Below are 27,889 nucleotides of genomic sequence, written 5' to 3' on the forward strand. Positions count from 1 at the left end.
GTCCAAAAGCCTATAATAAAGAATTTATTCTAAAAATGCCTTCTCATATAGGAAACATCTTTAGGTAATTATAGTAAATTTTATATTATTTATCTTATTTAGCAACTATTTATATAAAATAAGTAAATATCCACGGTTCATTAAATCATTGTATAAAATAGAAAAAAAATAGATAGAATGACCGAAATGTTTCTTTTGCTCATAAGAAGCTAATATTCTGTTATCTCTCAAATGATAAGCTGTCCAGGTGTTATCAAAATTATACACTTTTATTTTGATCTTGTGAAAAAAAAACCGCCCGTAAGGGACTTAAACCCTTGACCCGAGGATTAAAAGTCCCACGCTCTACCGACTGAGCTAACCACTTGCATGTATGTAAACATAACTTTTAAATAATTTTTAAAAATTTCAAATTAACATGGGCTCTTATGGAGAAATGGGTTAATTAAGTAGCTAATGCGTGGTTTCTGGAAAACAAGGAAGGAGTTATCGGATCGAGCTGAAATTTTGTGGATAAGCTCCTGGGCCGTAGGGGACCTTAACTTGTGAATTTCAGCCCGATCGGACAACGATAAAGGGGTGGGATGGAGTTGGGGGGTCGAAACTTTCGGGGGGTTAAGATTTTCCTACAAAACTTTCAAGGGCACTTACTCAGAGAATTCCGCATTGAATGAGTCCTTGTACACCCAGATCCAATGTCGGCTGTGACCTGTAGGCGTCGAGGAAAAAAAAGAACATGAACTTTAAGTGGCTATGCGTGGTTTCTGGAAAACAGGGAAGGAGTTATCGGATCGAGCTGAAATTTCGCGGATAAGCTCCTGGGCCCTAGGGGACCTTAACTTGTGAAAATGTCCCGATCGGACAACGTTAAAGGGGGGCTGGGGTTGACGGGTCGAAACTTTCGGCCAGATTTTCCCCATGAAGGAAAAGTTGGAGGGGGATGAAATTTGGCAGGTTTCTTAGTTGGAGCTCGGGCTACGAAATGCATCCCTTCCCATCCATCTGCGACCACTGGAACCGAAGATCGCGTAACATTGTCATGGTTCGCCTCTTTATAGAGGCACGAGTGTGCCTCTTTGATATTTCTATTATTTTGCTATTTGAACAGTGTCTCAAAATATCTTTAAAAAGCGATGTTTTTGAATGTTCGTGTTGCAGAATGCTTACCTGGCTTTCAACCTTATTGTGGTATTAACTAAACATAATCCAAGTAGTCCTTAGACACATAAATAATTTCGTTGTAAATTAGTTTTCAGGTTCAAATTTTTAAATTTTGATTTATTTGTTCAAAATTGATTTGACTGTCGAAAGAACCTCATTACCTCGACTGTTTTCAATAACTTTACTAATTTGCTCCTGTAATTGTAATTGATACCTTAATTACTTTAATTTGTACTCTGGAACGATTAGGGTCTAATGCTGGATTTAGTCGGCTTTGTTATTATTAGTGACAGTTATTTATATGCAATGCACAAATATTTATATGCAATGCATAAATAGATAAAAATGTCACTATGATATTACTGATAAAAAGATATTGCTGTGTTTATAGCCCAGTGAAAGACTTTCCGTTAAGTATACAATCTTATTTCAATCTTAATTGTAGAATATTAGTAGCAACAATCCCAATTGTATCTTAAAGGTTTAGTGCGACATTGTTTGGAAGATTCATTTGAAAGCCATGGCTTACGCTAAAGAAACGGGGCCCTCACTTAGAATGTTCCAATCGTTGATCATTCTTTGGCTGGAAAAAATCCAGTCAAAACTACGGTTGCCTGAGGGCTTATGAAGCTTTATTGATTGATCTCCCCTTGGCTTTGATTTCCAAAGTTTACAAGCTTCCATCTCGTTTTCTGACCAGTTAATATAATTTTATGTTTGTAACATATTGTTGTTCTTGCGTCAGTAAGAAACCGATAGTAGCTGTAGAGCACGTAGCCTATCAGTATATGGCTTCACATTTAGTCAAGAGATATATTTTGTACCCCTATCCCACTTCTGCATACCTTCGGTCAGCTCTAAGTCACTTTTATTTAAGGAACCTGCAGGGTAGGTTTCAGAGCCCGGCACTTATGCTCAAAAATATTTTTAAAGACTTAGAAAATTCTATGTGAATGGATGTTGATAGGTGTTTGAAAAAATACAAGGATTCAATTTGCTTTTGATGTTGCTAGTACAAAAATTTAAAAGAACTTTAAGACATTGTTTATAGATTTTCCCTGTTTTTTATGGCTAGTACAAATCAAAAAAGTTACTGGGGATGATATCCAGCTGTCCTTTATTCTGTATCAGTGCTTTGGACTATAAGGACCAAAGTGAATGGTAACACACTCTAAATTGGTTAAGGTAAAAACTGTAGGGATGTTCAGTAGCTTGGAACACAAAAACATCATGAATGGAATCAATAAAGGTTCTAGTAGTGTTGGAAACACAAACAAATGGTTTATTCGGAAACTTCTCCTTTCACAATGGAGGGATTCCACTATATCCAAGTTTGGATACATTGGGAATGAGAATGGGGCATTAGTGAATCTTAACCTCCTGAATATCTCAGAATCTTGACTTCTAGGCTATAAGAATCTCCATCCTGGCATGTATTACAGTGACTTTGAACTACATTGAACATACAACTGATAGGCTGGATTGTAATACTCTGGAAGGTAAAGTGTTGCTTCAACCATAGCCTCCCATTGGCCACAAGAAGAGTCTCAAGCGGAAATTTTTCGATCCTCCTAAACACTAACCCTTCCGTAGACGTACCTCACGGAAGTGGCAACTTTTTTCTATCGCAGAGCAATATTCATTGAAGAAATAACATATATTCCGGAAAAATATTTGGGTTTTATGAATATTTAGGGCATTCACTTGAAAGTCTACTAAAATGTCAATCGAGATTGAATCAGCAGAGTCAGTATTCAATTTTAATGTCTTTGTATTACCAGGGTTTGACATGTTCGTGTTGGCTATCATTAGTGTTTCTACTAGGCTAACTGGAGTCCAAGAGATGCAGAACTGCAAAAAAGTTAATCGAATAAGAGTAGTAATGGTTTAAGAAATATGAGAATAGATATAAATTCTAGATAATCTACTTTTTGCTATATTGGAAAGCAATTAGGTTAGGAAAATGAAAATTTCAGGGATGGGTCTACAGACTAAAGTAGCCTATGCCCTGGGAAGGTATTTCAAAATATGTTAAAATTCTAGTTAATTGACTTCTTGCTATCTCAGAAAGGGTTTAAGTTAGGAAAATGAAACTTTCAGGGATGAATCTACAGACTAAAGTATGTCTCAGGAAGGTATTTTGAAGCAACTACCTCTTCTCCTTCTTCCTCTAGAGGGTGCTCATCTTTAAAAATATGTGTGTTATAAAAGTGAAATCTTGCAAAATAGATCTTCTGCCTAATTGAAGTACAACAAAGTTGTTTTCAGCTTCATAACTTTGCTCAATTCCATTTTATAAGGTTTTAAAGATATGCAAGTACATTTCTAAATTTTGAAAAAAAAACATTGATATGGCTCAAAATTCTACTCAAATAACAGGAATTGCATTTTCAGAACTAAAGGGAGAGAAAAAGCAACTAGTAACTGAAAATTAAGGTTAAATGTTCTTTTGTCAAAATTTCAATTGGTATAGTTCTGTCAAAAATAGCAACAAAGACCACACTGCCTTTCCATAACAAACAAATACAACATAGAGACAATAGGGAAAATTTCAAGACAGTGGAAATTATTTCTGTAGATATTTTGGCCCTATGTCCAAGGGCCATCTTCAGCAAAATACAAGAATAAGAGAGAAACTATATATATATAAAAGAACTTACATCAAATTGTGAGGATTAAAACTGAATAATTAAAAAAAAACACTTTTTAAAACTTTTTTAAAAAACAGGCTGCTAAACAAGCAAGATTAGCTTTAAGAAATTGCATCTAATCATTTTATTCTCTTCAGTTTGAATGAGCATATATTCTCATTTCATTCTTTTCACCAGTCCTGGTTGAACTTTGTTGAAGTAAGGATGCTAGGGCTATTTTTAAAAAAAGTTTTAAAAAGTGTTTTTTTTTTTAATTATTCAGTTTTAATCCTCACAATTTGATGCAAGTTCTTTTATATATATATAGTTTCTCTCTTATTCTTGTATTGTGCTGAAGACGGCCCTTGGACATAGGGCCGAAATATCTACAGAAATAATTTCCACTGTCTTGAAATTTTCCCTATTGTCTCTACGTTGTATTTGTTTGTTATAGTTCTGTCATGTATGCAAGTTTCAGGGTCCTTTGAGGGAAAAGGAGTAGAGGTGGGTACTTTAAAACACCTTCCCAGGACATACTTTAGCCTGTAGAACCATTCCTGGAAGTTTCATTGTCCTAACCTAAACCCTTTCCAAAATAGCAAGACATCAATTAACTAAAATTTTACCCAAAATACCTTCCTCCACTACTTCTCCCTTTAGAGGGCTCTACCCTTTGCTGACCTTTAAAAACCTTTGTATTATAAAAGTGAAACCTTGCAAAATAGATATTCTGCGTTAATGAAGTAGTCTACAACAAAACTGCTTTCAGCTTCACAACTTTACTCAATCCCATTTTATAAGGTACTAAGGATATGCAATTGCATTTCCTAAATTAAAAAAAAAAGCCCATTGATATGGCTAAAAGTTCTTCTCAAATAGCAGGAATTGAATTTTCAGAACTAAACCAGAGAAAAGAAACTAATAACTGAAAATGAATGTAATACTTTAGCCTGTAGACCCATTCCTGAAAGTTTCATTTTCCTAACCTAAACCCTTTCTGACATAGCAAGATGTCAATTAACTAAAATGTTACCCAAAATACCTTCCTCCACTCCTTCTCCCTTCAGAGGGCTCTAGCCTTTGCTGATCTTTAAACCTTTGTGTTATAAAAGTGAAACCTTGCAAAATCAATATTCTACTTTAATGAAGTAGCCTACAACAAAACTGCTTTCAGCTTCACAACTTTACTCAATCCCATTTTATAAGGTATTAAGGATATGCAAATGCATTTCCTAAATTTTGAAAAAAGCCCATTGATATAGCTAAAGTTCTTATCAAATAGCAGGAATTGAATTTTCAGAACTAAGCCAGAGAAAAGAAATTAATAGCTGAAAATTAAGGTAAAATGTTTTTAGTCAAAATTTCAAAAGGTGTAGACCTACCAAGTTGACAAATTTCCAGGAGTTAACCAAAAATTTTCTAGTATTTGCATATAAAAAAAGGCTTAAACTATGGATTTTAAACTTACTATTTGATTACAAATCCATGTTTTATATAATCCACTTGTATTGTTTTATCACAATGAAGTTGTATAAAATATTGAAAACAATTTCTTCATTTTTCTATTCTCTATATTTCTTCTGTCAGCTTTGATATTTTTTGACATATTGGTGAAAAGGCAGTTTTTAAGCAGCTATAAATATTGCAAATTCAAATTTAAGCACTTTGACCTAACCTAACTATGAGTAATTTTGGCATTGAGAAAATATAGTATTATTTTGTCAAAAATGACCAATAACTCATACTTCAATTGAAAATTTGTCATTTTTAGAGCTCAAAAAGTCTTAAGAGCTATTCAAAAATATAAATATTGAAGAGGGTAGGGCAAACCTTGCTACACACCACTCTTGACTAGCAATGAATTGGAATAAATTTGTATTCCATGAGATGTGAATATTCTGACCTGTTGAGTCCTTTCAGCAAGAAATGCCTTAATCCAGCCATCAAGTTGGTTGTTTATTTCTGCAGCGTGTAACTTGAAAATTAGTCTCCTGTAGCAGACCCTATCAAAGGTATTGGCTAGGTCAAAGAGGGCAACATCAACAGGGACTCCCTTGTCTATTAGATCTGTAACAAGATTGTAAGACTGCAGTAAATTTGTGTCAACAGATCTACCACTTTCCATGTTGAGAATAACAAAGGATACCATTCTTTTCAAAATGTTTAATAATAACATTGTTAACTACTCTGTCAATCACTTTGACAACAGAAGAGGTATTACTGATTGGCCTGTAATTTGCAGTAGAATTTCTTTTTCCCTTTTTGAAAACTGGAGTTATGTATGCTTTTTTCCAATTCACTGGAAGTTGTGCTGCCTAGATTGAACTTTTGAAGATTATAGCTAATGGGGCAGCTATAATATCTGTTTGAGAAGCCAAGGATGAATATTGTCAAGTCCCTTAGATTTATTTACGTTAATTGAAGCAAGTTTCTTATTACCTTAAAATTACCTTAAATCGCAGCTTGGAGCAATGTAAGGATTATCCATCCTTGTGATGCTCCATGAGAAAAAAAAGAATTCGTTTGGTGTAGATTGTGGCTGTTAGATTAGACTCTTGTGGAGGACTCTGCAGCTTCCCAATTGTAAAGGAACTCCTGGCAGAGCCATTCCCTATCAAGGTGGGACTTGAACATGTCAATTGAAGTAGCAGAAACTGTTTCTTCAGAGAGCTGGTTCCACATATTGATGATTCTTTGGCTGAAGAAGTGGCTTCTATGTCTACTCGTGGAACGCTGCATGGAGAGCTTCAAAGAATGTCCTCTAGTACCAGAATGCAAGGGCTGTGCAAAGAGACCAGGAAGGGTATTTTTAGAGAGGATTTTTTTGGTTAAAATAATGTCACCCCTTTTCCGTCGGTATGTCAGCGTTGGCAGCTTCAAACAACATAGTCTTTCTTCGTATGGAAATTTATTCATGTTGGTAACCATCTTAGTGGCACAACGCTGGACATCCTCAAGCAACTTCCTATCTTTTTTGAAGAAAGGGGCTGCCAATGACATTCCAACCTCCAGGCGTGGACGTACAAGCGCCTTATATAACTTCATAAGAACTCTAGGGTGTCGGCTGGAGATGGTTCTTTTTATGATACCAAGGGTTTTATTTGCAGAAGATGAAACAGACTTAGCATGGCTGCTAAACTTTAATTGGTGATCTACAATAACCCCAAGATCTCTTTCATCAGAAACAGCAGAAAGGAAGTTGTCTTGAAGGAAATAATTATGATGCTTGTTATTTTTGCCAAAATGAATTACATGGCATTTGTCAACATTGAAAGTCAGAAGCCACATGTTAGCCCATCTTACTAGACTATCAAGATCTGTTTGAATTGATTGCTGGTCAGAGGGAGTAGCCGCTTTTCCAACTAGTTTTGAGTCATCAGCGTAAAGGGTAATAAGATTTGAAAGAAGGGTGGGTAATTCGTTAATGTAGAAGTTGAAAAGTGTTGGTCCAAGAATAGTGCCCTGGGGCACGCCACTTAATACAGTTGTGGGAGAAGAGAAATGAGGAGTTCCTTGCAAATCAAAAACTCTGACACTCTGTGATCTTTCAGAAAGGAAGCCCATAATCCACTGTACAACACCTTCATTGATACCTGCAGCCCTCAATTTGATTATGAGGAATTCATGACAAACTTTGTCAAATGCTTTGGACAGATCAAGAAGAATCATGTCAACAGGAAAACCCTCATCAAGCAGTGTAGTCACTAATTCATATGTTTGGATAAGGTTAGTGTCCACAGATCTACCAGATCTGAAACCATGTTGTGATGTGGAAAGGATATTATTGACCTCAAGATGTTCAATTAGAGCTTTATTAACAAATCTCTCAAGCACCTTAACAACTGCAGAGGTGATGCTTATGGGACGGTAATTCTCTGCTGAGTCTCTTTGTCCCTTTTTATGGATCGGGGTTATATAAGATGTTTTCCAATCATGCGGTAGTTCCCCATTTTGAAGAGATAACTGGAACAGCATGCACAGGGGGTAGCTGAGAGCTTTTCGACACTCCCTAAGAAGACATGGATGAACACTGTCTGGTCCCTTTGACTTATTTACATCAAGCTTCTCAAGGCTATTGAAAACCATTAATTCACCTATTGACAAATCAGGCATAGGGAAAAGCACTTCATACAATGGAGGATCTGGTGAGGAGGTGCCTGAATTTTGGGTAAAGGCAGAAGCAAACTGTGCTTTTAGAATGTCAGCCTTATCTATTGGAGATGAGTGTAATACACTGTGGTCAACAAGGTCAGGAATAGTATGATGATTTGGGTTTTTAGAAGAGACATGTCTCCAAAAAGATTTTGGGTTTAACTTGATCTCAGAAGCCAAATTTTCCTCGTAGGCAGATTTCAGTTTTTTTTTACAGAATCTGTTACACGATTCCGTACTGCCTTATAAAATGACAGGGTCTCCTGGTTCCTCTTCTTCACATACCGTTTCCAAGCTCTAGATTTCTGGTTAATCAGCTTCTTAACTTCCTTAGTGAGGAAGGGAAGTGTTTTGGGCTGTTTCCTAAAAATAACCCTGGAATGTTTCTTTTCAAGAGCAAGAAGAGTTTTTTTGAAATTTAGCCACGACTCATTGATGTCACTGGTGATAAGCATTGACCAGTTTGCAGATGAAAGTTCCTGCTGTATTGCCTCATAGTCAGTGAAAGTCTGAGGACGAAAATTAGGTTGAGGACGACTATTTAGGGACAACACAGACAGAATAACTAGGTGGTCACTACTAGCAATTGGCGGTAAATAATCATTACGAATGAGGGAATCAGTATCACGCAAAATGACAAGGTCTAACAGCGAGGGATTCTGATCAGCTCTATAGCGTGTAGGCTTATCGATAGTCTGATGAAGAAAATTATTTGATAGGCAAGATAAAAAAGGTGAGTCTCTACTATTAGATGAAATATGTCCAGTTCCTTCAACCCACTCAATTGCAGGAAAATTAAAATCTCCAGTGATTATTAACTCAAATGAGCTAGGAAGGGAAATTGAAGATGTCATTTCATCAATGATAGTTTTGAGGGCCAATTCACTATCTTCAAGGGAAGGAGCACTTGGACTTCGATAAACGCACCCAAGACGCAAATTTTTATTAGCAATGGAGATATCAAGCCATACACTTTCTATCAAAGATATATCAAGCATAGTAGGATTTACAACACTAACCTGGATACCATCTCTTACATAAACACCAACTCCTCTTCGACAATTTGAATGCTCCAAGTTGCTAAATAGTTGATATCCCGAGATCTGTAGGGATGTTTCAGTAACCGCCAAAAAACTATGTTTCGGTAACAATTCAACAAAACTCGCAATATCTGCTGCTTCCTTCCTAAGAAGCACTTCGGATTCTAGAAGCTTATTTGTCAGACAGTCAACATTGCTTGAAAGAACACGGAAAGTATTTTCAGAAAGGGGCTTCTGACTCGGGAAATTTGGCTGTTGAGACTCAGAGGTAATATCAGATATAGTACTTGAAAAACTTGAATCCGCTGAATTCTGACATGACACGAGCGAATTATTAGATATAACATTTGAATTAACATTAGCAGAAATAGCTCTTAAATCGACATGGGAAACATTTGGAGAAGGATTGGATGAAGCTTCACAAGAAATATCAACTGACGATTTATCAAAACAAAGCACTGGGGAAACAAAACTATTTACATGAGGATGCGATGATATAACTAGGTTTCCATCGTGGATTGCTTTGGAGGGGGCCGGGGTGGCGCTTCCCAACTGCGATGAGCAGCCTCGTTTTTTGGAACAATTTGGCCCTTGAAGATCATGAGGTTGGGCTCACCTGAGCTTATTCTTCTTTTCAACTCCTCAACTAAAGCCTTCCTCCTGTTTCTCTCTGTCTTGGATGCGTCACCACGAAATTGTATATCCTCGTGGAGCTCGCGGGAGCGGTTGATGATTGACCTTTTGATGTCCAGGCTTGGGACAGTAAAAAGGACAGGAGGAGGGCGTGCAGATGGCAGAGAACTAGTAGGGATTGGAAGTCTTCTCACATTATTGATGTGAACGTCTCTGAGCTTATACTTTTGATCAATATAAGACTTGATGAATAGTTGGTCATTGGGTTGGGGAGGGATCCCAAACGCAACAATGTTAAGGGCTCTACGTTGTCTGTCCCTTTCTTCAGAAAAGTGGCGCTGGATCTCACTATCAAGATGCTGGGTAAGATTGGCTTTGATGCTTGTTGTCTCTTGAAGAACTACCGTCTGGACTTCGGAACGCATTTCAGAGAGTGAGCATTTTTTGGACACCCGGGTTTCCAGTGCTGACACTTGTGATTTTATCTCACTGACAGTTTGTGAGATTTCAGCTTTTAATGATGTTTCCAAGTCTTTTAAAGATGCTTGGACAATTTCTTGAAAGGCCGCTTGAGATGGGATTTTATCAATAATCTCATTTTTCATGCTATCTATTGTAGCTTTTACGATATTCTCAACACTAGAATTTTGAGGATTAACAGATGTTGATCCGTATTTACATGCTGGGCACTTGATACAAATATCTACACGTCGGGAGATTTTAGTGATAAGCAGATATTCAGGTTCAGGCATGTCTAGACACTCGGTACATATCCACTTGTCACACCCAACACAAAGAATGGCATAAGAATCATTATCTAATGCAATATTGCAGGCAAGACAATTGTCGGATCCTTTTTTGGACTTATATGAGTCCTTTTTGGTCTTCTACTTGATGTGGCCTTAATTTCGCTAGGTGGCGGCATGATATGAGAAAAAAATCGCTGGAAAAAATTGCGGGGGAAATTGAGCATATTGAGCATGCATAGCAGGAATGATAGAGTAAGAAAAGAGTGTAGAGGTTTGGGACATCCTGACCATTAAGAATTACTGAGGAAAATTGTTTGTTGAAGACTTCTGCTTTACTTTCAGGTGTGGATATCACATGTCTATTTCCCCACAAATTTGGAACTGACTGTCTGTCTGGTTTTTTAGTTGATTCATGCCTCAAAAAGAGTTTTGGATTTACCTTGATTTGTTGAGCCAGTTTGTTTTCATAATTGGATTTTAATTTTTTATTTTATTTGTTACAAGATTTCTGGCTACCTGGTAGCTTTTGAAGTTACAGGAGTTCCTATCTTTGCAATACTTTTCCATGCTTTGGATTTTTTTTGGATGAGATTAAAAGGAGTTAGATATGATAGGAGTTAGATAGAAGTAAAAGGAGTTAGATATGGCAGTGTTTTAGGCTGTCTAATTGTCCTGATGCTAGTATGTGTCATTTCAGCACCAAGAAATAAAGTTTTGCAGAAATGTCAAGAAGTCTCAAGATCATCATCTGTGGTAAAGCTCCAGTTAATACATGCTAAATCTCCACATACAGCTTCATAATCAATAAATGAACAACATATATAAGTAGTTTGTTTGGTGTGAATATTAATTGTAGAGAGAATTGTAACATGGATGCTTTTTCCTGGGGGGGGGGGCAGATAATTGTTGCTTATCAATATCTCAGGACTAGAAACAATGACTAGGTCAAGAAGGGATAGATTCTGATCACTACTAATTCTTATAGGCTCATTCACTGTTTGGTACAGATAATTGTTTGATAGACAAGATGCAAAGGGAGAACCTGTAGTTTGTGTTTTTGATGACTCATATCCATCAATCCATAAAATTTCTGACAGGCTGAAATTACCAACTATAATTGTCTCAAAAGATTTGATTTTTAAGATATCAGATACAATTTTCAAAAGGGCATTTTTGCTAATAATATGGCTTGGGGAATTAGGGCTAAAATATGCACATCCAAAGCATATTATATTATTGTCAATAGTTATAGTTAACCACATTGTTTCAATCCAAGGTCTATAATTGTTTATGGGAATAATAACACCTGCCTGCAGCTCCTCCCTAACAAAAATAGCCACTCCTCTCCTACAATTAGAGTCCAATAAATTTGAAAAAAGTTTTTAACCATTGACGCTGATGCAAGATTCTCTATGTTTGTTATTGCTAAATTTGGGGCGCTCTTTCACAATTGCAAGTATATCAGCTTTTTCTTTTAAAAGAATAAAGGTGGCTTCATTCAATTCATTTGAAATACTGTCAGCATTGGTACTTATAATTTTTAAAGATATTTGGCTGAGGTGACTGTTTAAAATATTTTGTGGTGGTGATATTGATAAAAAGGAGTCAGAAAAGCTATTTATAGGTGTGTGGAAAGAGCCAAAGAATTACACAGGACTTCAATTTGTGATGGATTTGAAGGATAGTTCATTAATACTTAACAACTCTTTACTATCTACTATATTACTGTTTACACATCTTACAGGGCTGGTAGAAGGGGCATCTATTAGTCCATGGCCTGGTGGGAATGCCCTCCAAATGGACAGATCAAGTTTTTGTAATAATGTTTCTGCAGTTGATAGCCAGGCTTGGCTCACCTAGCTCAATACAGCACCTGAGTTCAGCAGCCAAGGAGTTCCTTTTTTCCTGGCCTTCCTGAGATGCATTTGCCCTAAATTGAATTTCTTGTCAGAGTTGACACCTTGAGGCAGATTATTGGTGACTTATACCTGCCTGTCTGGTGTTTTGCAGGGTGATTAAGGGCTTATTGGTAGGCAGAATCCATTTAAAATTACTTCTGCTTACACCAGTAATGCTGTACTGCTCTATAAGATGTTTTATTAGAAACTCCTTATTGCTATGCTGTCTATTCCTGACTGCAAGAGGATACCTTATGCAAGTATGCTGTATTTCCTCCTATCCTTGTCCTTTTATTGTCTGAATATTCTGCAAATTTCATGTTCAAGGTGGGAGTCAATAGGCTATTTCATTTTTGATGTTTCCTGCTGCATTGCTGTGTTAACATGTTCTTTGACCTCTGAAACAGTGCTTCTATCAGCACATTTTTTTTCTTTAGGTCATCAACACACTCTTTGACTTTGTCTATCCTAACAGCAATATCATTTTTCAGCTCCTCTACCATGCCCTTCACTATTTCTGCAATAGCCAGGGCATTTGGGACCTAGGAAGTTATTAAACTTGAAATTTTGGCCAATGAAGGGGGGTTTGCTGGGGAAATAGAGTGCTTGCAGAATGGACAGTACCACTGCATATCTCCAACACTTGACATTTTTGTAAAAAATTAGGGCAGACTGCCTTTGAGGCAGTCTATGCAGAGCCATTTTTTTTACCTCCATCACACAAAACAGCTTTAGAGTTTGGTTCAAGATCTATTTTGCAGCCTCTACACAAATCTAGGGACTTGGTTGGACAACACAATCTCCATTTGCAATCTTGTTTAGAAGGCTTGCTAATTTTCAACAGGGTCTTCAGAACTTGGGGGAGGAGTGTGTGATTTTGGACCTATGGGGAGTGCAGATACTTGAATTGCCTATCCACAGTAGTTTAAGGATGGATATCCAGCTGGTACCAATACAGCTCTTCTTGTTCATTATTGCTCTCTTCTGCACAGGTTTTTCAAAATATGGAAGATAAACAACTCAATGCATTTAATCTGTGGATTTTCAGAAAACAACTATTTGGCAACTATGCATCAGCAACATTATATAATTAAAACAGTTAATCAAAGAAAATGCAGAAATTCCACGGGAATTGAAAAGGGATCATTTGACTTAGAAGTTCAAATATGCAAAGTCCAACACTATGGTAGGTCCCTTAAATTAACACTTGGGGTACCACAAGATTAGGGATAATGCAATTAATAAAGAAAAATAGTTTTGTCTTGCACTTTGTCAGATATTTATCCAGGGTTCAAATTTATGCAGCCATGTGGGTCTGTTGTTATGTGAAGAAGAAACAACAGGGAAAAAGATGCTTTATGCTATATGCAGAAAATTGTGGTTTTAGTCACTTTTCTTGATTTTTCAAGCCAGTATATATCCCTTGTTGTTCATGCCAAGGTACAGTAAGTTTCCTCTATAGGGGTCTAGGACAAGGTAGCTCTAATTGTGTTCTTTGTTTTTTGATCTGATTCTAGTTTTATGAGTTATGGGCTATTTCATTTTTACTATGGGGCATGATTGCCTTTTGCTAGGCTGCTAGCTACTTCTGCAACCCATATAATTCAGAGAATGAGGAATCAAATTAAGCCTAATATTTGCCATGGTTTGTTCTTTACTAGTTTTCAGCCATCTCTACAGCCATGATACCAATAAAACTTAAATAATTCCCATTTATAATTAATCAGACTGATCCCTTCTATGATTATTTTAGTGTATTAACAAATTTATAATCATGTCTTATATGTAAATTATATTCTATAAATCTCCAAAGGTACAATAGTATGCGTACCTGCTTATCATGTGGGAGACTGGGGTTTAATCCCCTGTCACAGTAAATTTTTCACTCAATTCGAAAAATTGAATTTAAAATTTAATTGAATTTAAAAAAAGAAACTTGGTTTAGGTAACTCCTAGCTAAAGTAATGAAGATAATATGAATGAACCACAGGCTTCAGTTCCTTTGGGCTTGAGTTTGTTCTTTACTATAAAATTTTTATACAAGATATTGAATTTACTATGAGCTAGAGTTTGTTCTTTAGTATAATATAACATAAACTATCTTAAAAGGTTCTTGAAAGCTTGAATTGCACAGTGGGTAGTTAGTTGGAATTCTACTCAATAGGTTGCAGCTTCAATTCCTTCTGTGGGCAATTTTTACACATTTGTCAATTTAAAGTCTGAACAAAACCAGTATTAATAACTGCTTGACTGACAGTATTTATGATGAACTATATCAATCCTTTATGTAACTACTGCTGTAACTCAGAAAACCCCTAAAAATATTGTTGCCTTTTTTTGTCTTTTACTAGATTTCAGTACTGTCAAAAAATATATAATCATTCCTAATGCATAAGCCTTGGTGGTTTGATTGGTTGAGCATAGGTCTTTTATTTCTAAGGTGGTAAGTTCAAGCCCCACAAGTCGCAAAATTTTTAAATAATTTCAAATGGCTGATTATGGTTTCTAAGAAAATGAGGTTTTATTACAAACTTTTAGTCTCTTAGTAATGCAGTTGTTATAGGCCAGAGTTCATTCTATATCATGACTTCACTGTAATCCAGGTATGGCCCCTAACCTTAGATAAGCAACATTTAAAATATATTTCTTTTATATTCTCCTGTTGAAAAAAAATTAGTGTCTTCTCTCTATGGATTAGAGATTGTTCTTTATTATCATTTTCCAATTGCAAAAAAGCTTTGAGTGCATCAATTTCCTTCAAACAGCTCTCTAGAATCTTCCAGTGCCCTGCTATGTGAGGAAAGTTTTCAGCCATCCCTACAGCCATGATACCAATAAAACTTAAATAATTCCCATTTATAATAAATCAGACTTATTCCTTATATGATTATTTTAGTGTATTAACAAATTTATAATCATGTCTCATATGTAACTTATATTCTATTAATATCTGATGGTACAATAGTATGCATACCTGGTTTTCTTGTGGGAGACTGGGGTTCAATTCTCTGTCAAAGAAAATTTTTCATATAGTGAATTTAAAGTTAAAACTGAAAAAAGAAAGTCGTTTTAGTTACCTCGTAGCTAAAATAATGAATATAAATGAAAGCAATTCTTAAACAATTTTTTTTTTGCTTCATTATTAGCCTTGGATTCAAGAAACTCTGTTGCATGTTTCACAATTGCAGTGCTATCCTGCCTGCAATCAACATTGTTATGAATTTAGTTCAAAACAGCATTAATAAAAACCATTCCAATTTTTCCAGGGAACATTTTGTGCCAATAGCAATCATAATTATCTGAAGTATAGTTGAAGTCAGTTTACATGCAATATATGTTTGTTCAAAATGTAATTAAATACTTTTAATCTGTATCAAAGTATTTTGAAAGAAAAGAATGGTCACTGACTTAACACAAGTCACTGAATTAATTGAGGTTTGAATGGAGTTTCAAGTTCAGCTTAATCCCAAAAAAGGTGTTACCACTCTGAAGACTAAATAAAGACTGAGTGTTAGCCATAGTACATTGTTTATCAGAGCAATCTCAATCCAAAAGTTTGCTGATTTATAAGCCACTTGCAACTGAGACATCAGGGTGACCCAAAAAGATGCATACCCTTATTTCATTCACATTGTATATGGGATTGTAGCGGACTTTTGTTCTAAAGCCACAGGGGGAACTTATTCAGGTAGGATAAAGAGTGCAAGGATAGAAGAAAACATTGCTGCAGTGAGGGACTACACTGTCCCTCACTGTTCAGCTTTACGCAACTAAACGTGTTCATTTAACCGTAAGAACACGTCGCAGTGACTGTTTTGTCATTCCGAGTTCTTGGCTGCGTCTACGCTCTGATTTCTTAGGGCTGTGTCCTACTGAGTCCATCACTGCAATGTTTTATTCTGTCCTTGCACTCTTTTTCTGTCTGAATAAGTACCCCTGATGCTTTAGAACATAAGTCCACTACAGTCCCCCGTGCTCTCTGAACTTTGTAATCCAACTATCAATTGTTGATTTTGTGGAAAGTTGCAACAATGGAAATGTTTTGAAAATGAATCTGTACACAAAAAAAAAAAAACAACAAATAAACACGCATCCATGATCTGCCTTCTAGCAAAAAATTCAAAATTCCACATTTTTGTAGATAGGAGCTTGAAAGTTCTACAGTAGAGTTCTCTGATACGCTGAATCTGATAGCGTGATTTTCGTTAAGATTCTATGACTTTTAGGGGGTGTTTCCCCCTATTTTCTAAAATAAGGCAAATTTTCTCAGGCTCGTAACTTTTGATGGGTAAGACTTGATAAAACTTATATATTTAGAATCAGCATTCAAATGCAATTATTTTGATGTAGCTATTGGTATCAAAATTCCATTTTTTAGAGTTTTGATTACTATTGAGCCAGGTCGCTCCTTACTACTGTTGTTACCACGAACTGTTTGACAGGAGTGACATTGATAGTCTGTTAGTATGTTTTTTCTATGCTAACATATACTCTGCTATTATAATTCCTTAAAAAAGGAAACACAAAAGTGGTGTTACAAATATTCTAATCCCAACTTTATTTTATTCCAGTGTTGTCAGATTAATTCAGCAATATCTCAAGGAGATGAATTTAACAAGGACCTTGCAAACAATGCAAGAAGAAACTGGCATATCTTTGAACACAGTTGATTCTGTTGATGCATTTATTAATGACATCTCCTCTGGACATTGGGATTCTGTTTTGAAGGTTACACAGTCCCTCAAACTACCTGATAGGAAACTGATTGACTTGTATGAACAGGTACCTCAATTACACCTCACTTTTAATTGAAGAACCCTTAAAACTATATAAATTGAAGATCTTATATTCAATCCTAAAATTAGGTAAAAAGATTTTTTTTTTCAAGGGAAAGGGGAATCATAGTTTTAAAATAGTGCATTTTAGGCCAACAAAATTTAAATTTCTGCGAAATTAAGAAATGTTAATTTCTTGATTCGAAAAAATCTCTGAAAACTTGCATGGGACCTTTAATAGGGGCAATATTGGAGGAGTTTTCAAACATAATGAAGTAGTATGGGCTATTATACATGGGGTGGGCTAAGTTGGAATCAGAATTTTTGGGTCATCATTTTAGCTTCATGGCTTTGTTGATCAAAGATTTATGCTTGTACAACCTCTTTCCAAATTGTTGGTGGGTTCTTTCAAAATAGAAATAACCACAAGAATAGGTAATTCTTTGAACACCAACCCTCAGAATAAGACTGGTTATATGTTCCCCACACTTGAAAAAAGTCTCTATTTTATATATATATATATATATATATATATATATATATATATATATATATATATATATATATATATATATATATATATATATATATATATATATATACACTTTTTACTGCAATGTTCATGTTATGTCATGTTTTTACGTGTGTTTTTTTTCTTATTTTCTCATTTGGTCACCCAATTTTGCAAAATAAGATAAAACCATCTCATTTTTCTTTTTGCCTACCAATGGGATGCTTCCGATTGGGAATTATTTTGTGATTGTATCGGTTACTTCTGTTTTTAACCTTTTTTCTGTTATTGATTCCAGTAAATTTATGGGATTTCCATCAAACAGTTCATGGTAACGAACTGTGGTAAGGAGTGACCCTGCTCAGTAGTAACCGAAACTCTAAAAAACGGAATTTTGATACCAATAGTTACATCAAAAGAATCGCATTTTAATATTGATTTTAAATATATCAGTTTCATCGAGTTCAGTCTTGCCCATCAAAAGTTACGAGCCTGAGAAAATGTGTCTTCTTTTAGAAAATAGGGGAAACATCCCCTAAAAGTCATTGAATCTTAAGATACACCAAAGTCATAGAATCATAGATACATCATCAGATTCAGCATATCAGAGAACCCTACTATAGAAGTTTCAGGCTCCTATCTACAAAAATGTGGAATTTTGTATTTTTTGCCAAAAGACAGATCATGGATGCATGTTTATTTATTTTTTTTGTTTCTAGTGCCCCTTTAAAGTGACCAAAAAAATTAGAGGGCACCTAGGCCCCCTCCGAGGCACATTTTTCCCCAAAGTAACCAAATCAAAATTTGAGATAACCATTCTGTTTAGATTAGTTAAAAACCCCATAACTATGTCTTTGGGGACGACCTGATCCCCACTGTCCCTGGGGGAGGGGCTGCAAGTTACAAACTTTGACCATTGTTTACATATAGTGATGGTTATTATGAAGTGTACAGACGTTTTCAGGGGGACTTTTTGTGTTGGAGGGGAGGGGGTTACGTGGGAGGATCTTTCTATGGAGGAATCTATCACGAGGGAAGAGAATTTCCATGAAGGGGGCGCAGGATTTTCTAGCGTTATTTAAAAAGAAACAATGAGAAAATAAATACATTTTTTTTCACCTGGAAGTAATGACTAGCATTAAAACTTAAAACGAATATAAAATATTACATATTTAAGAAGGTTTTCTCCTCCACAATACCTTGCTCTTCACGCTAAAGTATTCTTAGTAGTTTTAACTATTCATTCTATGGCCTGTGTGATTCAGGGGTCAATCCTAAAGATTTGAGATAAAATTTAAGCTTTAGTGTAAAGAGCGAGGTATTGACGAGGGGGTAAACTCCCTCATATACATAATAAAAATACAAATATAGAAGTGCGTTATGTAAGTTAATTCGTAAGGTACGTATGTTTATTATTAACAAAAACATTTGTACAAACAATAAAAACACTAGTTGCGTTTTTAAGTAACCGAGAATTGGATGGCAACTAGGCCTCCTCCCCCACCCTTTTCTTATCAAAATCATCCGATGAACACTATGAGGAAGCCATTTAGTAAAAAAAGAGACAAATTTCGTTTTAATTATTCATGTGCGGTGAGCCAAAATCAAAACATACATTAATTCAAAATGTTCAGAAATTAAATAAAAAAACAATTTTTTTTAGCTGCAAGTAAGGAGTGACATTAAAAATTAAAACGAACAGAAATTATTCCGTATATGAGAGGGGTTGTCCCCTCCACAACGCCTTGTTCTTTACGTTAGAGTTTTTTATTGTTTTAAAAAGTAGAGCTGTGAGAAGGAGTCAAACTTTAGCGTAAAGAGCGGGGCGTTGTGGAGGTGACAACCCCTCTCATATACAGAATAATTTCTGTTTGTTTTAAGTTTTAATGTCGCTCCTTACTTGCAGTTAAAAACTAGTTGTTTTTTTTATTTAATTATCAAATAGAATATCGTTTAGTAGTTAAGTTCTGAAACTAAGTGAGCATTAGAAAATATTTTACCCCCCTATCAACCAAGGCCCTTCCGTTTTTATGCAAGGGAGGGGGAGGGGGTGAAGAGAAATGCAAATATGTATGGTCATGTATAGTTTTTCTTTAAATCAAAGACTCAAGGCTCGGAGACTTCTTGAAAATTAAAATCTAAAAAAGGCAGTTTTTGATTATTTTTTTTCTAGTTCCTAAGGTGAGCTGCAGCTTCGAATCTAAAGTGTTTTTTCTGCCTTATGGTTACCTATTATACCCGAGTAGCTTGGAATATACTGGAGATGAGTTAAAATACCTCTTGAAGCGAGAATATCAATAGACAAAGAATACCAGACAATAATACAGTAAACAATAGACAAAAGACAATAAACAATAGACAAAAAGACAATAAACAATAGACAAGAATACCTAGGACAAAGAAATGTTTGTTCTTTGATGCTGAGTTCTTGAGTTGATGAGAGTTCTTTGATGGTGAATGTTCTTGGTTTTTCCTTTTCTTCTTTTGTATTTCTTCGCTTTTCTCTTTTTGTATGAGCGGGCAAAAATAAAGTTATTATTATTATTATAAAAGAGGCAAATTTTATCTGTATCTCTTATATTTGCATGAACATATCACTTCTAGTGAGTAGTACTGTGCTTAAAAATGAAAATAGGAATCGGACTTAATCATTTTTTTTTATGTTTGGTCTGGCTGCTATAGCAGATTGACAGTTACTTTTTATTTGGTTTATCTTTTTATTAGTTTACTTCTTTACTTCTTTTTATTAGTTTACCTTTAATTTATTTTTTATTAAAGGTTGTATTAGAACTGATTGAGTTGAGAGAAATTGGAGCAGCCAAATCATTACTAAGACAAACTGTTTGGTCCGGCTGCTATAGCAGGTTGACAGTTACTTTTTATTTGGTTTATCTTTTTATTAGTTTACTTCTACCTTTAATTTTTTTTTTTATTAAAGGTTGTATTAGAACTGATTGAGTTGAGAGAAATTGGAGCAGCCAAATCATTACTAAGACAAACTGACCCAATGCTGATGTTGAAGCAACTTGAAGCAGATAGATATCTTCATTTAGGTAAATTTTTTTACCTAAAAAATTCATTTCGAGTGAATTTTGGATAAAGTTTTTCCACGTGAATGACGTTATATTCATATGTATTTTAAGAGCACAAAATGATAAATGATGGTATTGCAATGTCATCATGTACTAATATAAAAGGCTGCATGAATGTTACAGCTGTAAATGACATCAAATTGAAAAATCACATAATTATATTTACAATTACGTCATTCACTGTATAAAACGTGCTGTATAGAGACAATATTTAATAGTATAAACTGAAAAGGTGTTGACACATATTTTCACCTGCGAATGCTGGAGAGTCTTTGGAGCAACTAGAAGAAATTTTTGTCCAAGAAATAACTGACACTGTAAAAAAAAGTTTTTACTTTGTGATAGGCTAGTTGTTGCAGAAATATTGTATCTAAAAAAAAATTTTTAAATTGACTCCAATATACTTTATCCAGTATTGGCTGCATGGAGAGAAGGCACCATGTTGTAAAGACATATTTCTTCATAATAGGGTTAAAACCCTGTATGTACAGGGTGACCCAAAAAGATCCGTACCCATATTTTATTTGATAAAAAATCCATTTTTTTACAAATATCCTTTCTGTTGCAGGACATGAAAGGTGAACCTTTGGATGATCGTTTGCAGCTATAGTTACCCCAAAAATGTCTTGGACCAATCAGCACGAGATGTTCTCCCTGGAGATCTATTTTGCGATAAAATCATACCAGAGTGTACAAATTCAGTTTCGAAAACTTCCATTGTCGCAACTTTCCATCAAAATCACGATTGTTACTTGGGTTACGAAATTCAGTGAACATGGGACGGTAGTGGACTTATTTCTAAAGACGCAGGGGGAATTTATTCAGGCAGGAAAGAGAGTGCAAGGAAAGGAGAAAACATTGCTGTAGTGAGGGACTGCACTGTCCAATTAAACGTGAGAACATGCCACAGTGACTCCCTTGTCATTCCGAGTTCTTGGCTGTGTCTACGTACTGATTTTCTAGGGCTGTGTCCTACTGAGTCCCTTACTGCAGCAATTTTTTCTTCTGTCCTTGCATTCCTTGCATGTCCTTGCACTCCTTTGTCATTCCGAGTTCTTGGCTGCGTCTATGCACTGATTTCCTAGGGTTGCATCTTGCATCCTACTGAGTCCCTAACTGCAGCATTATTTTCCTCTTTTTCCAGCCTGAATAAGTCTCCCCTGTGGCTTTAGAACCTAAGTCCACAACTATTTTGGAAAAATTCGTCCAAAATAGGTCGCAAAATAAGTTGCGACAATTGAAAAGTTTTCGAAACTGAATTTGTACACTCTGGTATGATTTTGTCACAAAATAAGTCTCCAGGGAGAATATCTTCTGCTGATTGGTCCAAGACATGTTTGGGGCAACTATAGCTGCAAACGATCATCCAAAGGTTCACCTTTTACGTCCTGCAACAGAAAGGATATTTGTTAAAAAATGGATTTTTTATCGAATAAAATATGGGTACGAATCTTTTTGGGTCACCCTGTAATTGAGCACAATTATGTAAAACTAAAACCCTCACACTTTGTTACCAAAAGGGAATTAAGAAGAATTGTATAGCCTATACCAACGAATTGCTAAAATTCTGATAAGTGCATCAAAATGGTTATTGTTCAAATTAGGCTATTTCAGGTTGAACACTTGAAATTGCTAGTTTATTGAATTAGTCTATAGGATACCACCAGATGGCTAATAGAAAATAGGCTAACAGCAACTTCTGGAGCAACTGATGTTAGTCGACAAGACAACAGCTGCTACAATATCAGACTTACACATACAGGTAGAGGTACAGGTAACTTACCAGAGTTACTGGTAAGTTATTTGTCTGCATACAGGTTTTATTAATTTTAAAGGTGTAGAAAGAGTGGTTGAACTCTCAGTGGTTGAAGAGTGGTGAAGTGGTTGAACCTCTTGACAGTAAATCATTAATAAAAGTAATGTGTCCAATCAGGAAGAGGATTGTTGACGACATAAACTAGTTCTGTATACACCAAGTGGTACTCTTGTTGTACTGTTTACTCCAAAATGGTGGCCCCATAGTCTTTGAATAAATGATAAATGGCGTTGCAAAATAGAGCATTTACAAGTAATTTGTCCGTCATCTCCTAACAATGGAGTAGTGAGAACGACTGTAGGAGATTTAAATAAAAAAAATTCTGAGAAAATTAGATTTACATAAGTTGAAAAGTCTAAAAATCAATAATCCCATTGAATCAGACAGAACATGAAGAGCCTCTGGGGGCGAACCAAATGCAAATCCAAAGACTATAGATGATCCAACCAATACTCTGACATGTAATTCCTCTTGTAAAAAAATAGAACAGGACGATACCAATTGTACCAGACCTCAAGCACCAACCGTACCACCTCGAAACGAAGCAGCTCTAAAGGCACAAATAAAAGTTACCATTGAAACAGGCCAAAATTTGCCCACTAGAGACAGCTTTAAAGGCACAATTAAAAGTTACCATTGACACAGGCCAAAATTTGAGATATCGTTAGATGATGTGGTTGAATCCACTCCATCAGAGTTGCTACCAAGTCTACAAGAATCTTCTGAATTCATAGTTCTTCTTGAATTCTTCTTGTTCTTCTGAATTCATAGAGCCAACACAAGAAACTCTCCAGCCCAACCCAATGCAGCTCCCTCAGAATCAATTTTCTGAAATGCATTGACCGTCAGCGTCAGTCCAGCCACCGCAATCGTCATGCAGAGAGGCAACACAATCAGCCTTCAACTCAAAAATGGAAGCCTTATTCATATAACTCTGTTTCTGATTGTAATTACTAGTGCAAGCTTGTTCATTGTAGTAACTGATTATGGAATTAACCAATTTGAAAAGGTATTTTCAATTGTCATTGTTTATGTAATCTTATTCATGGGAGTAACATGTGAAGGAAGTAACCACTTTGGAATAATTGGAGCTGTGGAAAGTAAAATGGGGAGAGCTTGGTTTAAGGAACAGAGAGGGGAAACAAATTATTTGTGAATGATCCGAAAAGCTATTTATTTTTTGTGTACGAAAATGCTAGTTTCAATTATATTATTTTAGTAACATTACTGATGACGTTCGCTGTATATGTGGTCGAAATATCTGGACTTTTGTATATTTTTTTTCACTGTCTATTGGATATATATATATAAACAACATCTGGAGACTGTCGAATTCACCGCCGGTCCTCGGCACGGCTACGTGGATGGTGTTTAAGTATTATTCTTATTGTCGCTTGTGTTCTAACCAAGGCCGTCGAATTCACCACCGGTCTCGGCACGGCTACGTGCATGGTGTTTAAGTATTATTCTTATTGTCGCTTGTGTTCTAACCAAGGCCGTCGAATTCACCACCGGTCTCGGCACGGCTACGTGCATGGTGTTTAAGTATTATTCTTATTGTCGCTTGTGTTCTAACCAAGGCCGTCGAATTCACCGCCGGTCCTCGGCACGGCTACGTGGATGGTGTTTAAGTATTATTCTTATTGTCGCTTGTGTTCTAACCAAGGCTGTTGCCCTAGGGAATCAGTGGGTTGATTTACATCATCCTTCATTTCTCGCATTTTCAAGTGACCTTCGATATAGTTTTTCCTGTCTCACAATATTTCTTCCAAGATATTTATTAGGTTACAAGATATTCCACAATTGAAAGGGCGTGTAGGGCGTTCTTCAACAGCTTTATCGTGTCTAAAAAGTGCATTGGGCTAGATGAAGCTGGTTCTAAATCATCTTCAGGTATTTGCGATGGATGTGTCACTGCATTGATTTTGCGATATTTAGAGTCGTTGTAGATTTTGCTACCACTTATCTTTTAGCAGTGTATCTCTTTGTTCTTCACTCTCGTTTTTGAATCATTGACATTATCTTTTTCACAATTATTCTAACTGCGATTTATTTTTCCAATATTTTGACTTTTTTTATATTTAAATTTTTTATTATTTATTAAATTATTAAATATTATTATTAAATTATAAAAATTTAATTTATTATAATTAAAAATTAATTAATTAATTTATATAATTTATTAATAATTTTTTAATTTAAAATAATTTTAATTTTAAAATAATTACTTTAAAAACAGTTTTTTAATTTAATTAATTTATATATTATTATAAATTATAATATTTAATAAATCACTATTAAATTATTATTAAATATTTATTATATTTTCAGATTTTACGATCTTAGCCAAGTCTGCTTGAATGTCTTAGCTGTTTTCCATGCTCTCATTCATATAAACCCAATTTACAGTAACTTAAAATTAAAGGATTCAGATAACATTTTTCTTCAGTTTAAATTAAGATCACCTGACCAGACTTTTAATGAAAGTTAGGTCAATAGACAAGCTAAGTCAATCACTAAGCAGTGGAGTCTTGCCCAATGCAATTGATGAATAATCTGTCATTTATTCTGGCTTGATTTTTTGGTTTGTTTGATTCAGTCTTTTTTTCAGCTCAGTTAGAGTTAATTCCAAAGGTTAGTTTTCTTCTTTTTTTTTATGAACACTGTAAGACAGCTGGCGCGGAATTCCCTAACGATATATCTACCTCTATCATTTTCGATTCTTTTTTCCACTGGCTGACATTACCCTTATTTTTCTTGGCTATTTGGTTTTATAATTTGTTTTCTTGTTTGTAATATGTCAATCTGGCTTGTATCCCTTTCTGTCTTTAACAATTCACAGAACTAATGTAATTTATTTGACCTAATATTTCGCCATTTTAAAATTGTAGCTACCTGTGCTATAATAATATACTTTATCTTTCTGATAACAAGAGACCAAAGTCAGAACTTTTAAGCCGGGAAACGCAACTGTTCACGAAACAAAACTATTCAGTCCTTTTTCTGCCAGCCTCTTTGTGCTTTTGTGCTCTGAAAATTGCAAGGCGTTGTAAAATATGTCAGTAAAATATGTTAAAAAAAAACCGGTAAAATGCGTAAAATACCACATTTTACCGTGACCAATTTTACCAGTTACAACACTACCATTAGGTTAAAAGTGCTTCAGGGACATTTGATGTAATTGTTGTGTGACATGAGGCTCGTCGTTACTTGGCAAGTCCGTATTTAATTTAATCCCCATTTTTTTTACCAAGCTTGAACCACCTTCCCCCTCCCGGAAATTGTGTCCGGATCATAAAAAAACAACAAAATTGCAGTCAATGTTTTTAAGTTTTTTTTTTGCAACTGCCTCCCTTCGAAAAAAGTCCTGGATACGTTACTGTACAATGACAAAGACAGCAATGCTTCTAGTGTATTTTGTAACTAGATATATGGAAGGTAGAGGGGGGGGGGGATTTGAATGTTACCCAGGATTGGTCTGAGGATCTTTCTCAGAGCCATGATGGAAAAAACTTTCTGGAAACACTTGTGAACTGGATATCTAAGTTTAAGTTTCTTGTGACAGCATACTTTTGGCATAATTCTCTGCCCTTTCCTCTCCTTCCTCCCAAAAAAGTTTTTCAAAACAATTGATCTGTTTTGCTGTTTTTTCTTTGCAGAAAACTTGTTAGCAAGATCTTATTTTGATCCTCGGGAAGCCTATCCAGATGGTGGGAGTAAGGAAAAGCGAAGAGCAGCGATTGCGCAGGCTTTAAGTGGCGAAGTTTCTGTAGCACCACCGTCTAGGCTTTTGGCACTGCTTGGGCAGGCTCTGAAATGGCAACAGCACCAAGGACTCCTCCCACCAGGTTCTATTTATGTTTTTTTCTCTGGTCTCCCCTTGCCTTCTAATCTGTTTTATTTATTTTTTGCTCTGTGTATCAGAAATAATATTTTCTCATGCTAAACAAATATATGGTTTTGACATAAATTTATAACATTACTACAAAAAAGTAAAAAATAAACTACATTTTTTATATTAATCCGCTTGATTGTGAAATAATGTATTACAGCTAAATTTTTTGCTTTTAAATGCTACGTTAAAAGCACCAAACAATGGACTTTTAAGATTTGAAAAACAAGGGCTGACAGGGATATGGCTCATAGAGCCGATTCCTCCGCTCTATCCTCCCTGTGTTCTTCTATAATTGAAAATATCATTTTAAGTTTAATAATTTACGATTTACTTAATTCAGAGTAAAAATTATAATTTAATTGACTGTTCGGTTTTAATTTAATCTTTAATTCAAATTCAGGTTATATGTCAATATTTTAATTCAAGCAATAAAATATGGACTTTTCAAATAAGTTCGGAGACTAAACTGGTTAAACGTTAAGTGAGGCTGGAGAAAAAAGACAAGGAACCAAGGATGTGTTTTCAGCAGGAAAAGGACTTACTTTCAGCAGGAAAAGACTTTGTTTTCAACAGGAAAATAGGAAAAGTTGTTTTGATAAATGCCCCAGCTAAGTTGTCTTTAATGCGAAAAGAAGCTTGAAAACGATAAGAATAAAATGATGAGAGGAAAATAAAATTCTGGAAAAAGAAGAACAAAAAAACCATGAAAATTAAAATAAAATGAGTAAAAATGATCAAAATCTTCGAATGAACTTGGATAAATCGAAATTTAAAAATTATTACCATTCTATGTGGAAAACAAGCACGAAAAGAGAAAAACCGATAGGAGGGGGAATTGGTCATATGGAAGTAAAATCTAGGAATCAGGAAGTGTAAAGGAAACACACAAAAAGAAAATAATTATAGCTCAAACTGGGAAGATAAAGAAAAAAAACGGAAATTCTCAAAATCAAACCTTGGCATGAAATTTAAAAATATAACCTTTTCCCGAAAGTAGCCTCAAAGCCATCAGTTTATTGTGTACATTAGGGGAGGGAAGACTGGATATTGTTTGAGGATCAGTGTAATCTACCAATCAATTTGTCAACAGGTTTATAAAGACTTTGTTTTTTTGTTGATGCTGAAAGCGTTAACAAGTGTTTTTGTATTTGTACTGCTCTTCTGTTTGCTTTTCTTAATAAGGCTTGTTATTCTCTGTTTCAGCATAACTTAAGAAAAAGAATGAATTTGTTAAATTTTTTAGCCATAATTGACTGAGACTGCTATCTATTTAGTTATGAAAAGATGGTATTCTGGAATGTACAACAAGTCTCGCTGAAGGCCCATTCACAATAAGATTTTACTAACTAGCGCTAATTTGAGTTAATCTGAACTTCTAAAATTTTTCAACCAATCAGAAAATTCTATGAGAAATCTGATTGGCTCGAATTTATACTAGATAAATCTTGGTATTAGTTAAATTTCATAGTGAATAAGCTATTAGGATGGTCTTTTTACGCTGTTTTTCACGATGTTTTTCCTGAGTTGTCAGTTAAAA

The 27,889-nt window shown here is 35.2% G+C and overlaps 1 protein-coding gene across 1 annotated transcript in view; it reads left to right on the plus strand.

Moving 5' to 3' along the window:
* Positions 1 to 2,789: 2,789 nt before the first annotated feature.
* The window catches only part of LOC136040924 (WD40 repeat-containing protein SMU1-like), a 56,979-nt gene continuing 31,879 nt past the window's right edge, over positions 2,790 to 27,889 (plus strand). The window contains exons 1-4 of the mRNA XM_065725343.1: positions 2,790 to 2,907; positions 16,835 to 17,045; positions 20,488 to 20,602; positions 26,117 to 26,305. Coding sequence (XP_065581415.1) covers positions 2,882 to 2,907; positions 16,835 to 17,045; positions 20,488 to 20,602; positions 26,117 to 26,305 — 541 coding nt within the window. The 5' untranslated portion in view covers positions 2,790 to 2,881. The remainder of the gene's footprint in view (positions 2,908 to 16,834; positions 17,046 to 20,487; positions 20,603 to 26,116; positions 26,306 to 27,889) is intronic.

Source organism: Artemia franciscana, chromosome 21 (assembly GCF_032884065.1).
Source record: "Artemia franciscana chromosome 21, ASM3288406v1, whole genome shotgun sequence".
In the NCBI taxonomy this organism is placed as follows: Eukaryota; Metazoa; Arthropoda; class Branchiopoda; order Anostraca; family Artemiidae; genus Artemia; species Artemia franciscana.